The sequence below is a fragment of the Carcharhinus amblyrhynchos genome, chromosome 19, assembly GCF_965287045.1.
Source record: "Carcharhinus amblyrhynchos chromosome 19, sCarAmb.v2.hapA, whole genome shotgun sequence".
NCBI lineage: Eukaryota > Metazoa > Chordata > Chondrichthyes > Carcharhiniformes > Carcharhinidae > Carcharhinus > Carcharhinus amblyrhynchos.
Window position 1 is genome coordinate 49310289 of NC_137342.1, and position 15732 is coordinate 49326020.

Sequence of the window (15732 nt, forward strand, 5' to 3'; positions counted from 1 at the left end):
CTGCGCAGTTTGTTTTCTCTTTGTTCATGTGATGTGAGCGTTGCTGACTAGAACATATTGCCTATCCTTAATTGCCTTTGAGTAGGTGGTGGTGAGCTGCCATCTTGAATCGCTGCAGTCCATGTGATGTAGGTACACCCACAGTGTGGTAAGGAAGAAGTGCCTGGATTTTGACCCAGTGGAGGAATGGCGATATATTTCAAGTCTGAATGGTGTGTACCTTGGTGGGAGCTTGCAAGTGATGGTGTTCCTATGTGTCTGCTGCTTTGCCCTAGGTGGTAGAAGTCATAGCTTTGGAACCTGCTATCAAAGGAGCCATGTTGAGTTGCTGCAGTGCATCCTGTGGACGGTACACACTGTTGCTGCCACCATATTGGTGGTAGATGGAATGACAAACAAGCAGGCTGCTTTGCCCTGACTGGTGTCGAGCTTTTGTAGTGTTGTTGAAGCTGCACTGTTCTTGCCTAAAAAGTGTGCCATAAAATTTTCATAATTTTTCTAGAAAGTCAAATCATCAGAGACTAGTTTCAGGAAAATCCTGTGTTCCATGTGCAGGAATAATCATTAAAATCACTGTGGAATCTTTTGATACGAGATATGTATATATATGTTATATATATTAAAGAAAGTGTTCAACTTAATCCCATGTTATTGCAATGAATGATGCTTAATAGAGTTCAGATAAATTCCTTAAGACTTTACAAGGACATTGCTATGAGCTGAGGAAATAGTATTCCAGAGCTTTCCTGAAAACACCCAATGTCTGTTTTAAAGTAGCCGTTGTCTTACTCCAGATGGTTACAGTCACAAACCTGATTTCATTAGGAAATCGTGTTCATTAAGAAATTCCAACTTCCTGTGGGTTTTTTAAAGCATTTTTTGTGCCTTTTCATGTTAAACCAGACATTTTTGAAGCCATAAAAATCTGATAACACGTTAAATCCAGAGTTTTTCAGAGGAAAACAAAGTTGTGCAAGATCTTTGAATTCTGGGTGAGCAAGTGGGCGTATTACCAGTTTTTGAATCCTAACATTTGATCATGATAAATGAAGAACAGCACAGCAGTACAGTGGTTAGCACTGCTGCTTCACAGCTCCAGCGACCCGAGTTCGATTCCCAGCTTGGGTCACTGTCTGTGTGGAGTTTGCACATTCTTTCCGAGTTTGCGTGGGTTTCCTCTGGGTGCTCCAGTTTCCTCCCACAGTCCAAAGATGCGCGGGTTAGGTTGATTGGCCATGCTAAAAAAAATTGCCCCTTAGTGTCCTGAGATGTGTAGGTTAGAGAGATTAGTGGGTAAATGTGTAGGGATAGAGGGGTAGGGCCTGGGTGGGATTGTGGTCAGTGCAGATTCAATGGGCCAGATGGCCTCTTTCTGCACTGTAAGCTTTCTATGATTCTATGAAGTAGAAGCCTATATTTAAATATCGGCCCAGATTTTATGCTGGTGATGAGAATAATGCTGTTGGTGTTTATACTCTTCCACACTGGGTGTGCTATTGAAGTCCCTGAAGACTGTAATCAGTGGAGAATCATTAGATTGATGAGGATTTATAGTTGACTGCTGTTTGTCTCACTATAAAATCCCTGAAGAAATGTACAGGTATTGAATGAACTGTTTTTTGACAGCATAAGTTCACACTTGCTGCTTTACGGTTTGCTTACGGTTCTTAGCTTCTTAAACTATGCATGTCGCCCAAGCACTTATTTCACTACCTGTAAAATTTAAAAACTAAAAGGGAAGGACCCATAGATCCTTACTTCCTGGCTTGCTGTCTGTGAGAATACTTCAGTGTGATTGGCTGCATACACAGCTTGATGATATAGCTACTGCAAGACATTTAGAAGTTCACTGGATGTGACACCATATTCAAAAGGGGTCATGAAAAGTCATTGGCCAGCAGAATTAAGGAAAATCCCAAGGCTTTTTATACATGTATAAAGAACAGGAGAGTAGCCAGGGAGAGGGTTGGCCCTCTCAAGGACAGGGAGGGGAATCTATGCATGGGGCCAGAGGAAATGAATACTTTGCTTCAGTATTCACCAAAGAGAAGGACTTGTTGGATGATGAGTCTGGGAAAGGATGTGTAGATACTTTGATTCATGTTGGGACCAAAAAGGAGGAAATATTGGGATTCTTGAGAAACATTAAGGTAGACAAGTCTCCAGGGCCTGATGGGATATACCGCAGAATACTGAGAGAGGCAAAGGAGGAAATTGCTGGAGCCTTGAGAGAAATCTTTGTATCCTCACTGGCTGCAGGAAAGGTCCCAAAGGATTGGAGAATAGCTAATGTTGTTCCTTTGTTTAAGAACGGTAGCAAGAATAATCCAGGTAGTTATAGGCCCATGAGCCTTATGTCAGTGGTAGGAAAATTATTGGAGAGGGATTCTTCGAGACAGGATTTACTCCCACTTGGAAATAAGTGGACATATTAGCGAGAAGCAACATGGTTTTATGAAGGGGAGGTCGTGCCTCCCTAACTTGATTGAGTTTTTCGAGGAAGTGACAAAGATGATTGATGAGGGTAGGGCAGTGGGTGTTGATCTACATGGACTTCAGTAAGGCCTTTGACAAGGTCCCTCTTGGCAGACTGGTGCAGAAGGTGAAGTCGCATGGGATTAGATGTGAGCTGGCAAGGTGGATACAGAACTGGCTCGGTTATAGAAGACAGAGGGTAGCAGTGAAAGGGTGCGTTTCTGAATGGAGAGCTGTGTTCCTCACAGATCTTTGCTGTTTGTAGTATATATATATAAATGATTTGGAGGAAGATGTAACTGGTTTGATCAGCAAGTTTGCAGACAACACAAAGGTTGATGGATTTGCAGATAGCTGTGAGGACCATCAGAGGATACAGCAGGATATAGATCAGTTGGAGGCTTGGGCGGAGAGATGGCAGTTAGAGTTTAATCCAGACAAATGTGAGATAATGCATTTTGGAAAGCCTAATACAGTTCAGAAATATACAGCTAATGGCAGAACCCTTAAGAGCATTGATAGGCAGAGGGATCTGGGTGTACAGGTACACAGGTGACTGAAAGTGGCAATGGAGGTGGAGAAGGTGGTGGAGAGGGTAGTCAAGGAGGCAGACAGCATGCTTGCCTTGATTAGCCAGGGCATTGAGATTAAAAATTGGCAAGTCCTGTTGCAGCTTTATAGAACCTTAGTTAGGCCACATTTGGAATATAGTGTTCAATTCTGGTTGCCACACTACCAGAAGGATGTGGTTTGGAGATGGAGAAGGATGGAGGCTTTGGAGAGGATACAGTAAAGAGTTACCAGGATGTTGCTTGCTATGGAAGGCATTAGCTATGAGGAGAGTTTGGAGAAACTTGGTTTGTTCTCACTGGAATGATGGAGGTTGAGGGGCAACCTGACAGAAGTCTACAAGATTATGAGAGGCATGGACAGAGTGGATAGTCAGAAGCTTTTTCCCACGATGCAAAAGTCAATTACTAGGGGGCATAGGTTTAAGGTACAAGGGGCAATGTTTAAAGGAGGTGTATGAGGCAAGTTTTTTATACAGTGAATGGCGTGTGCCTAGAACTCGCTGCCATGGGAGGTGGTGGAAGCAGATGCAGTAGTGACTTTCAAGGGACGGCTTGACAAATACATGAATCCGATGGGATATGGTCCCCAAAAGCGTCGGGGGTTTTAATTCAGTTGGGCAGCATGGCGATGCAAGCTTGGAGGGCCTGTTCCTGTGCTGTTATTTTCTTTGTTTAAGTTGAGACAGTGAGAAAGGGGAAATTCATGCCACAGAGATGGCTAGATCTTTCTAGATAGCTTTTTTATTTTAGCACTGCCCTTATTTTACTGCTGATCGCAAAATCCAAACAATGAGTTTGGAGCAATCTATTATTGAAGGAACATGACACTGTGGTTAAATTCAAAAGCTCATGCCAACATATGGTCTGTTTAGTGGATATGTTTACTTTGTACAAGCATACTCAGTGGGGCATCGTTATATTACTGGATTAATAATACAGGAAATATTCAAATTCCATCCAGACTTCAGCAGAAGTGCCTACAACATTGTCAGATTGTTAGAAATGATGTGGAGATGCCGGCGTTGGACTGGGCTAAACACAGTAAGAAGTCTCACAACACCAGATTGAAGTCCAACAGGTTTATTTGGTAGTACATGCCACTAGCTTGCGGAGCGCCGCTCCAAAGGAAGGAGCAGCGCTCCAAAAGCTAGTGGTGTTTACAACCAAATAAACCTGTTGGACTTTAACCTGATGTCGTGAGACTTCTTACTAGATTGTCAGAAAAGCAGGGCTTTTTTTGTCGCTAAGGAAGAAAACCCATCATACCCATTTGAGTAACTCCTATCCCACATCAATGTGTTTGATGTAACAGCACATATCCTGATCAACCATTACATTGTGTCAAGATGCAAGAAGGAAAATGATGGAATTCCCTGCCCAGCAGCACCAAGGGAGTATCTTCAGAGCACAGACTGCATTCACCAGCTCAGGGCAAATAAAGTCAAGCAATAAACACTGGCCTTGACATTGACAGGTTTTTTTTATTTAAATTTAGGCGGCACGATGGCTAAGTGGTTAGCACTGTTGCCTCACAGCGCCAGGGGACCTGGATTTAATTCTGGCATTGGGTGATTATGTGGAGTTTTCGCATTGTTCCCATGTCTGCATGTGTTTCCTTCGGGTGTGCCTATTTCCTCTCACAATCCAAAGATGTGCAGGTTAGATGGATTGGCCATGGTAAATTGCCCCTTTGTGTCAGGAGGATTATCAGGGTAAATGCGTGAGGTTACGGGGATAAGGCCTGGCTAGGATTGTTGTTGGTGCAGGCTCAATGGGCTGAATGGTCTCCTCCTATACTGTAGGGATTCCATGATTCTATGAATATTGATTCAAACTTGCCTTGAGAAGGAATTACCTAATTGTTTACACGGGGGCAGCACAGTGGCACAGCGGTTAGCACTGCTGCCTCACAGCACCAGGGACCCGGGTTCAATTCCTGGTTTGTGTCACTGTCTGTGTGGAGTTTACACATTCTCCCTGTGTCTGCGTGGGTTTCGTTCGGGAGCTCCGGTTTCCTCCCACAGTCTGAAAGATGTGCTGGTTAGGTGCTTTGACCTAAACAGGCACCAGACTGTGGCGACTAAGGGAATTTCACAGTAACTTCATTGCAGTGTTAAAGTAAGCCTTGTGATTAATAAATAAACTTTTAAATGAAGAGTCTTCCTTCAGTATTTTATTTTGGCAATGTTATCATGATAAAATATGTAATCTCATCAAAACTAAATTGGACGGTTTGCTTGCTGCCGATTAATGAATTCTGTAATCACTATATTAATGAATTCTGTAATCACTATATTAGTGAATTCTGTAAGAACGTAAGAAATAGGAGCAGGAGTAGGCCATCTAGCCCTTCGAGCCTGCTCCGCCATTCAATAAGATCATGGCTGATCTGTCGTGCCTCAGTTCCACATTCCCGCCCTCTCCCCATAACCCTTAATCCCCTCGCTTATCAAAAACCCATCAACCCGCGTCTTAAAAATATTTAGCGAGGCAGCCTCCACCACCTCAACAGGCAGAGAATTCCAGAGATTCACCACCCTTTGAGTGAAGAAGTTCCTCCTCAACTCCGTTCTAAACCGCCCCCCCCTTTATCTTGAGGCTGTGCCCCCTAGTCCTACTGTCCTTTCTGAGCGGGAAGAGTCTCTCCACCTCTATCCTATCCATCCCATTCATCATCTTATACGTCTCAATGAGATCTCCCCTCATTCTTCTAAACTCTAACGAGTACAAGCCTAGTTTATTCAGCCTCTCCTCATAGCTCAACCCCCTCAACTCCGGTATCAGCCTAGTAAACCTCCTCTGCACTCCCTCCAAGGCCAAAATATCCTTGCGTAAGTGCGGCGACCAAAACTGCACACAGTACTCCAGCTGCGGCCTCACCAATGCTCTATACAGCCGCAGCAAGACCTCCCTACTTTTATATTCAATCCCCCTAGCTGTGAAGGCCAACGTCTTCTCCAGTTAGTTATGCAAATATAAAAAATTAATGTTTTCCTCATTTTTCTTACAGTGCAGGTATTCATATTTCAAGCCACTGGAGACTTGCGTGAGTGAAAATCATGATTATCATTGGCATGATGCAGTCAAACGCTTCTTTAAGTGCCCATGTGGTAATAGAGCAATAGCTTTAACAAGACTACCAAAGAAAAGCTGCAGGTATGTAAGTGCATGTGGAACAAGAAAAGATTAAATGGATTCTGGAACTATTGACTCACGGCCTCATTTCACTCTAACCAGAGGTAGTTCAATGGAAACTTTAATCAAGTAGTTGCGTAATATACCATTAATAACAAAAATAATATGATTCCAATATTTGTCCTGAAATATTCAAAATCTCCAAATGTAATCCAGTTTTTCTATGCTACATCTGATAGCTACCCTGCACACTTATCATAACATTAGAGCAATCAACAAGAAAATGTAATTTGCCCACTGATACTCAGTCCTTCAGTATCTTTACTCTACCAGCCCCACATCCATTTTGGACATTCTCATTGCCTCTTTTCTGACGTGCCCCTCAAATCATTCCAAAGACTTATCAGCCTTTGACTGAGAAGGTTTTTCTCAATACTTATTCCTAACTATACTTTTCTGCATGTAAACATTATATTTTTTTGATTTGGTTTGATTTGTTATTGTCACATGTATTAACAGACAGTGAAAAGTATTGTTTCTTGCATGCTACACAGACAAAGCATACCATTCATAGAGAAGGAAAGGAGAGAGTGCAGAATGTAATGTTGCAGTCATAGTTAGGGAGTAGAGAAAGATCAATTTAGTGCAAGGTAGGTCCATTCAAACGTCTGACAGCAGCAGGGAACAAGCTGTTCTTGAGTTGGTTTGATACATGACCTCAGACATTTGTATCTTTTTCCCGACAGAAGGTGGAAGAGAGAATGTCCAGGATGCATGGGGTCCTTAATTATGCTGGCTGATTTATTCATCGAAACAACTTCACCTCAATTGTGTAACATATTGTTTACATGATCTTAAAGGAATAATTTTCCCCTGCACATTGTTCTAATCAAATAATCACCAAATGCCCTCTTGGATGCCTTGATTGTACCTGTCTCCACCACAGTTCCAGGCAGTGCATTCCAGATTCAATCCATGCATTGTGTGAAAAAGGTTTTTCTTACATCTCATTTGCTTCTCTTGCAGATCACTTTAAATCTGCTGATCTTTTTCCAGGCAGAAACAGTTTCTCCCTTTCTATCTGTCCAGCCCCCTCGTGATTTTGAACATCTTTATCAGATCCCCTGTTAGCCGCCTTCTCTCGAAGGAGAACAGTCACAACCTCTCCAATCTATCCTCATAACTGAAGTTTATCATCCCTGGAACCATTCTTGTAAACCTCTTCTGCAATCTCTCCAATTCAGTCATCCTTCCAATGGTGTGGCACTCAGAACTGTATCCAGTACTCCAGCTGAGGTCTAACTATTATCTTGTATTCAGCTGAGGCTCCATCTGTATCCAGATGTTCCAAAGAGAATGAATTATAATGTAAATACAAGCCTAAAACTTGAGTTAAAGCTCAACCTGATTCTGAAGTAAAATGGAGTGAACATACTGGTACAATATTTAGTACATTAGAAACCAATATGTTATATTCCTCTCTGGCAACAGTACTGAATTTGGAAAAATCAAAATTCTGATTACCAGTTTCTAGCTGCTGGTCAAATGTTTATCGTTAGTGTGCAGCTGACTCATTTAAAGGCAGTCCATTACAATATCTTTATTTTTAAGAGGTACCACAGTTTGAATTGTAACATAGCTGCAAATGAATGACATGAGGAGGAGGGGGGTTCATCCTCATGATTGGTAACAGCGGGAAATCATTGAGAAAGAAAAGTCATGTAAAAATAATTATTAAATGAAAGATTTTCCAGATCAAGATATCAAAACTTTGGCAGCATAAATAGTTCCACTGTTTTCTTGATTTCAACGCTGGGGCGAAACCTGTTTCTTTTGGCCTCTCAACTTGGACTCCTTTAGGCCAAACACTTATTCAAGCTTTAATTATTAACTTAGTATTCGGAGCTCCTCCTAAGATCTATAGGCCAGAATGATCTTGAATTAAGGAGTGGGGGACAGGTAATGGTTTACAGCCATCCGGATGCTGGGAGTCCCGTATATGGGTATGTAGATAAGATCTGACTCATTTCGCCTAACCCAGGAGGAGTGGACACAGTGGGGTATATTTGGGGTTAAGCAGTTCCTACAGAACAACGCTTTCACAGGGAGTTAATGGTTTCAGCAAATAGAGGCAGAAATTGATAGTAAATGTTGCAGGAGAATAAAGAGCTTGACTTGTCAACGGTCATCTGCCTTTTTCCAATTTGTGATTTCAAAAAGACTAGGTAAACACTTTGTGCTGTGTCAGAGTTTTATTTTGGTTTTTACCACCGTTTCCAGACTGCAGTAATGAGTAGCAGGCCACAGGAGACATTAATGCACTTGTACTACACGCGCAATGTCAGGTTTGGTATTTATTTAAATGTCATGAATAAATGCCACCACAGTCTGTTAATCTCAATAGTCACACACAACATTCTATGCTCTTAAGCACAAGTGGGTTTCTTTCGAAATGATGTTGATCTCTGTTTTTGCATCTTCATCTGAACTGGTCACGATATTGTAATAACTTGATGGGATTCTGAGAACTCAGATCTTCGTTTTGAATTGCAAGAATTAATGTATTTCAAACCATTGGAGTGACCGAGGAAATGATGATTTACCAGACTAACTAAATTATAATCTCTTCTGTTTCTTTCCAGCAACTGTGGCCTGTTTAAGTGGGAGCGAGATGGAATGTTGAAGGTGGGTTCATCTAAGGTTTTGTGTTCTGAATAGCTTGCTGCTGGGGATTGAGTTATATATGTTACACCTACTGTATCAACTGAACTGTTACTAGTATAACAATGGAGTAGATAATTCATCCTTTGCAGATCAAATTAAAGCAAATTCTGAGCAATTATTTTCAAAGCAAATTTCTTTTTTGTGATTAGATTTGATTTATTATTGGTCGGCACGGTAGCACAATGATTAGCCCTGCTACTTCACAGCGCCAGGGACCTGGGTTTGATTTCTTTGGGTCACAGTCTGTGTGAAGTGTGCATGTTCTCCCCATGTCTGCGTGGCTTTTCTCCAGTGCTCCAGTTTCCTCCCACATTCTGAAAGACCTGGTTAGGTGCTGGGCTGTGGCGACTAGGGGAATTTCACAGTAACTTCATTGCGGTGTTAGTGTAAACCTTACTTGTGACTAATAAACTTTTTAACTTTTTTATTACTGTTACATGTATTGGGATACAGTGAAAAGTCTTGTCTCTTGTGTGCTATACCAACAAAACATACCATTCGTAGTGTACATAGGGGAGAAGGAAAGGATAGGGTGCAGAATGTAGTGTTACAGTCACAGCTAGAGTGTAGAAAAAGATTAGCTTAATATAAGGTAGGTCCATTCAAAGTATGATGGCAGCAGGGAAGAAGCTATTCTTGAGTTGGTTGGTATGTGACTTCAGATTTTTGTACTACTTTCCAAATGGAAGAAGGTGGAAGAGAGTATGCCCGGGGTCTGTTGGATCCTTGATTATGCTGGCTGCTTTTCTGAGGCAGTGGGAAGTGTAGACAAAGTCAATGGATGGGAGGCTGGTTTCTTGTGGTCTTGGTCAGTGCAAGAGCTGTGATACATCTGGAAAGGTTGCTTTCTGTGGTACATCTGTTAAAAATGGTGAGAGTCGTAATAAACATGCCAAATTTTCTTAGCCTCCAGAGAAAGTTGGTGGACTTTCTTAATTATAGCGTTTGAATAAAGGCAGCGAGTTTTTTTCTGTCAGGTGTTAAATGGAGCTAAGCATTTAAAAGAAAGGAATAAAATTTGATTTTGCATATGATTTTAGATAGGTTTATATATTTGTTGCAGAACTGGAGGGAGCAGGTTGGAGGGCGGGGGAAGGTGAAGTCTAATTTTGGCCACTAATAAGTGACGGACAAAAACAGGCTAAGCGACCAAACCTCTTTCCTGGTGTCAAGTACCAGTTGAGATCCAAGTTGGGTAATATTAGCTACATTTGATCTGACATTGTTCCCAAGGTTCAAGCAGCGAGTTGAATGAACTTAATTTGGATCATAGAATCCCGACAATGCAGAAGGAGACCATTTGGCCCATCGAGTCTGCACGATCCATGTGTGGCGTTCATACATTCTTCTCGTGTCCGGGTGGCTTTCCTCCCACAGTCCAAAGGTGTGTGAGTTAGGTGATTAGCCATGCTAAAATTGCCCCTTAGTGTCCTGAGATTAGAGGGATTAGCAGGTTAATATGTAGGGATATGGGGATAGGGCCTGGGGTGGGATTGTGATCGGTGCAGACTTGATAGATTGAATGGCCTCCTTCTGCACTGTAGGGTTTCTATGGTTAATCCCACCCAGACCCAATCCCGTAACTCCACATACCTATGCTGTTAGTCCCCCTGACACGAAGGGGCAATTTTCCATGGCCAATCTACCTAACCTGTTGGATTTACATTTAAAGGAACTGTCATAAGTTACAAAGTCTCAGTGCTGTGGTAACAAAATAAGTTAATCAGCTGAGACTCACAGGATACAGAAGTGATGCTGAGTTTTGGAAGTGAAGACCAATATTCATTTGTGCAAATTGACTTCACTTCATGTAATCTTTAACAAATACCATTCTGCAGAGTGAGAGGTGCCAAGCTACTCATTTGATAATGATTTAATAGTATACAAACAGTTATAAGTGAAACAGACAGATAAGTCTGACAGAAGAAAAGATTGCACTTCCCAGTAGACGTTACTGGACATAATTTTCTGTGCACCATGTCCTGCTGGGGACATTAGTCTTTTTCCTCCAGTGGAAAAATCTGTGACCCATTTGTGGTTTGGTATGACATCAGGTTTTGAAACCTGGTTATAGTTGTTTATTTACAAGTGCTGGTCTTTCAAAGTCCATTACACAGTTTATTCAGGACTGATATGCCTTTGGTAGGAAATTCTGAGGGAATGTCCAGTGGTAGGCGGTTTCATGAATAGTGTCTGGAATCTTAAACCATTTGTTTGTCCAGAAGCAACCACCAGGTCTCCAATCTCTATCTATTAACTTAGTATTCCTGAGCACAAGTCTCTCTTTTTTGAAATCTGACCCATATGAAGCTCCAGGTGTGTGTATTTTTCACTTAACTCTGCTTGTAGAGTGTATTTCACGCTTTGATGGGGATCTACCTGTGTTGCAAAATGATAATTTATCTTCAGCAGGGAAGGAAAACCCATGAAATCCTGTGCAAAAATATCTTATATCTAGCTCAAAAAGCATTGTAACCAAAATTCCTGTTCATTTGTTCATGGGCTGAGAGGGACACTGCAAAGCTGTTAATTTCAAACTCCGGGTTGACTTTTGAGAAAACGTTTGCTTATGGGTGACAAGGTGGCACAATGGTTAACACTGCTGCCTCACAGTGCCAGGGACCCAAGTTTGATCCCAGCTTTGGCTGACTGTCTGTGTGGAGTTTGCACATTCTCCCGTGTCTGCATGAGTTTCCTCCCACAATCCAAAGATGTGCAGGTCAGGTTGATTGGCCATGCTAAATTGCCACTTAGTGCCAGGGGGCCTACCAGGGTAAATCTGTGGGTTAACGGGGATAGGGGCTGGGTGGGATTGTGGTCAGTGCAGACTTGATGGGCCAAATGGCTTCCTTCTGCACAGTAGGGATTCCATGATTCTAAGACAGGATAGAGGCATTTAATCAGGTTAAGATGGGTGGGGAAACCTTCCCAGCCCAGTTGAATGAGGTGCTTAATCGGCCAAAAAAGAGCCACATTTTGCCACCAGTGTTCTGCCAGCGGTGAGGGGAAAGAGGCTTACCATGTAGAAGGTCACCAGGTGTACCCTAGCAGGCCTGCAAATGAATTGGGGCCTCCTGTTCAGGGTTCCTGTGCCCCTGTGAGAAGATGTTCTGGTGCCCTCCACACCAAGCCATCTTGCTGGGGTCTGCCTGAGTGGCCCCAATGAGGCCTCCCCACTCACCTTGGTTGCAGGGCTTCCTTGGTTGTTCCACGCCAATCCACTTAACCCACTATTTCCATTTATCCACCATTTTTGGATTGTGAGAGGAAACTGGAGCACCCGGAGGAAACCCATGTAGACACGGGGGAGAACGTGCAAGCTCCACACAGACAGTAACCCAAGCCAGGAATCAAATCCAGGTCTCTAGCGCTGTGAGGCAGCAGTGTTAACCACTGTGCTGCCCCAATGATGTATCAAATTGCTGCAGAGATGCTTAAATAGATTTACTGTCTGCTCACTGGTTATACAGTTGCTGATATTTCCGATTCTCTCTTTTTGTCTGCAGGAGAAGAAGGGTCCAAAAATAGGTGGAGAGCTGCTACTACCAAGAGGAGAAGAACATGGCAAATTTTTAAGTAGTTCAAAATGATGTGACATAAGGTGCCACATTTTTAATATAGGCTATATGTGAATGAACGGGTGGTGCTCATGTGAAGTTTTATTTTCTGGTATTAAACATCCAGATGTGCAATGAGTGTATTTGCTTTTAAATCATGAATAAATTTACCATTTTTCCTAATTTCTACATTTTGATGTTAGAACGTATCGGGAAAATGGAGGGGTGGGACCGGGAGTTTCCTAAATCCTGTTTCAAACACTTAACAAGCGACGCATTGTAAATTTGCCAGAATACTAATGAATTTCTGAAGGTTTAGTGTGACTCACCCAGTTCACCCGCAAGAGGAGAAATGACTCACCAATTAAATAAAGAGGAATCCTGGAGTGAGAAGGTTACAGCTAACCATATGATAGTTGTAACGGCTTTGCTTACTTTCAGAAAGGTGAGTTGTTTTTTTCTGAGTAATCTTGAGTAAATGTTTTTTCCTCCCTTTATTGGTATTCTTGAAAATATCTCCTGCAGTTCACCAGATTTGCAGAAGCTCCTGACTTTGGCTCATTTCCTCATGGAAGCTGCATTTATAATAATGGTGTTGAATTAAAAGTAGGAACTGATTTGGATTTATTTTTGGCAGAACTAGTGTCTAACAACTCAACCACCAACAATGTAAATAGCAGTCTTGAAAGTTTTGAGGATGTGATATCTTAAATCCTATTTTATCGATTAAATTATAACAAGGCTGGAATCAGGTCTTTTAGGGCAGCTGCTTTAATGATCCAGAATTAATGTTTCAGGGGATATCTGATTTCTTCCTTTCTGCCTGCGTGTCTCATGACTCCCTGAGCTCTGCTTTCAGCTATCAGCTAAAGCAACTCTAAGGCCAGTTGCTGGGAAAAATGCAAAATCCCCTCAGGTTGACTCCGCCTCAAATTATTGCTCATTCCTGTTAGGATTACCTGACCATAGAATCTACAGCATAGAGACAGGCTCTTCGACCCAAACTAGTTCGTGTTGACCAAAAGGCCCATCTAAGCTAACACCATTTGGCTCATATCCGTCTAAACTTTTCCAATCCATGTATGTATCCAACGCCTTTTAAATGTTATCAATGTCCCTCAACGACTTCCTCCAGCAGCTCATTCCACATACATACCGCCCTCTGTGTTTAAAAAAAAGTTGCTCCTCAGGTTCCCATTAATTCTTTTGCCCCTTAACTTAAACCTATGCCCTCTAGTTCTCAATTCCCCAGCTCATATTCACCCTATCCCATGCCTCGTGATCTTATACACCTCTATAAGATCACCCCTCAGTCTCGTACACTCCAAAGAAAAATGTCTTAGCCTGTCCAATCTCTCCCTATAACTCAGTCCCTTGAGTCCTGGCAACATCCAGTCTGCATATTTTTCATAAATGTTTCTTTTTCAAGCTGACAGTGTGATTTCTAGGGGTAGGCCAACCCCATCTAGGATCTGAAATTTTTATAGATCTTGTTTGTAGAGCAAAATTCTACCAGTTGCTTTTCACATGTTGCACATTGGACTTGCATTTCGTGTTCCGAATTGGCTGGAAACACTATGCTGGAATATATTTTAATAGTATATATAACATAAGTTAAACGCTGTAATATTGTAAACTTATACTGAGCAAAACATGTGGCAAAATAGTGGCACGACTTTTTAATGCAGAAAGTAGTCTCAGCTGTTCACACTGGGGAGAAACTGATGCTGAATCGTTGTAGGGAGAGTTTGAACTTTACCTACATATGCTGAGATAACCACCTGAAAATGTCTCTCAGACTGAAACCAAATGACGGAAGTCAAGTGTAGCTGGGGCATGAAAGGGAGATAAGAACTAGGAGCAGGAGTAGGCCATCTGGCCCCTCGAGCCTGCTCTGCCATTCAATAAGATCATGGCTGACCTTTTTGTGGACTCAGCTCCACTTACCGCCCACTCACCATAACCCTTAATTCCTTTACCTTTCAAAAATTTGTCTATCCTTGCCTTGAAAACATTCAATGTTGTAGCCTCAACTGCTTCACTGGGCAGGGAATTCCACAGATTCACAACCCTTTGTGTGAAGAAATTTCTCTTCAATTCTGTCCTAAATCTGCTTCCTCTTATTTTGAGGCTATGCCCCCTAGTTCTAGTTTCACCCACCAGTAGAAACAACTTCCCTGCTTCTGCCTTATCTATTCCCTTCATAACCTTATATGTTTCTATAAGATTTCCCCTCATTCTTCAGAATTCTAATGAATATAGCCCTAGTCTGCTCAGTCTATCCTCATAAGCCAACCCTCTCAACTCTGGAATCAATCTAGTGAATCTCCTCTGCATCCCCTCCAGTGCCAGTATATCCTTTCTCAAGTAAAGAGACCAAAACTGTACACAGTACCCCAGGTGTGGCCTCACCAGTACCTTATACAGCTGCAACATAACCTTACTGTTTTTAAACTCCATCCCTCTAGCAACGAAAGACAAAATTCCATTTGCGTTCTTAATTACTTGCTGCACCTGCAAACCACTCCTTGAGATTCCTGCACAAGAACACCCAGGTCTCTGCACAGCAGCATGCTGCAATTTTTTACCATTTAAATAGTAGTCCATTTTGCTGTTATTCCTACCAAAATGGATGACCTCACATTTACCAGCATTGTACTCCATCTGCCAGACCCTCGCCCACTCACTTAGACTATCTGTATCCCTTTGCAGACTTTCAGTGTCCTCTGCACACTTTGCTCTTCCACCTATCTTAGCGTCATCGCCGAATTTTGACACACTACACTTGGTCCCCAACTCCAAATCATCTATGTAAATCGTAAACAATTGCGGTCCCAACTCTGATCCCTGAGGCACACCACTAGTCACTGATCGCCCAGCAGAAAAACACCCATTTACCCCCACTCTTTGCTTCCTATTAGTTAACCAATCCTCTACCCATACTAATACATTACCCGTAATGCTGTGCACCTTTATCTTATGTAGCAGTCTTTAGTGCGGCACCTTGTCAAATGCCTTCTGGAAATCCAGATACACCACATCCACAGATTCCCTATTGTCCACTGCACATGTAATGTTCTCAAAGAATTCCATCAAATTAGTCAAACATGACCTGCCCTTCATGAACCCATGCTGCGTCTTACCAATGGAACAATTTATATCCAGATGTCTCGTTATTTCTTCCTTGACGATAGATTCAAGCATTTTCCCTACTACAGAAGTTAAGTAACCGGCCTATAGTTAACTGCCTTTTGTCTACCTCCTTTTTT

The 15732-nt window shown here is 42.2% G+C and overlaps 1 protein-coding gene across 1 annotated transcript in view; it reads left to right on the plus strand.

Moving 5' to 3' along the window:
- The window catches only part of mcm10 (minichromosome maintenance 10 replication initiation factor), a 56122-nt gene extending 43525 nt beyond the window's left edge, over positions 1–12597 (plus strand). The window contains exons 18-20 of the mRNA XM_080207107.1: positions 6058–6203; positions 8825–8867; positions 12413–12597. Of these exons, the coding sequence (XP_080063233.1) occupies positions 6058–6203; positions 8825–8867; positions 12413–12496 (273 nt within the window). The 3' untranslated portion in view covers positions 12497–12597. The remainder of the gene's footprint in view (positions 1–6057; positions 6204–8824; positions 8868–12412) is intronic.
- The last annotated feature ends 3135 nt before the right edge of the window (positions 12598–15732 follow it).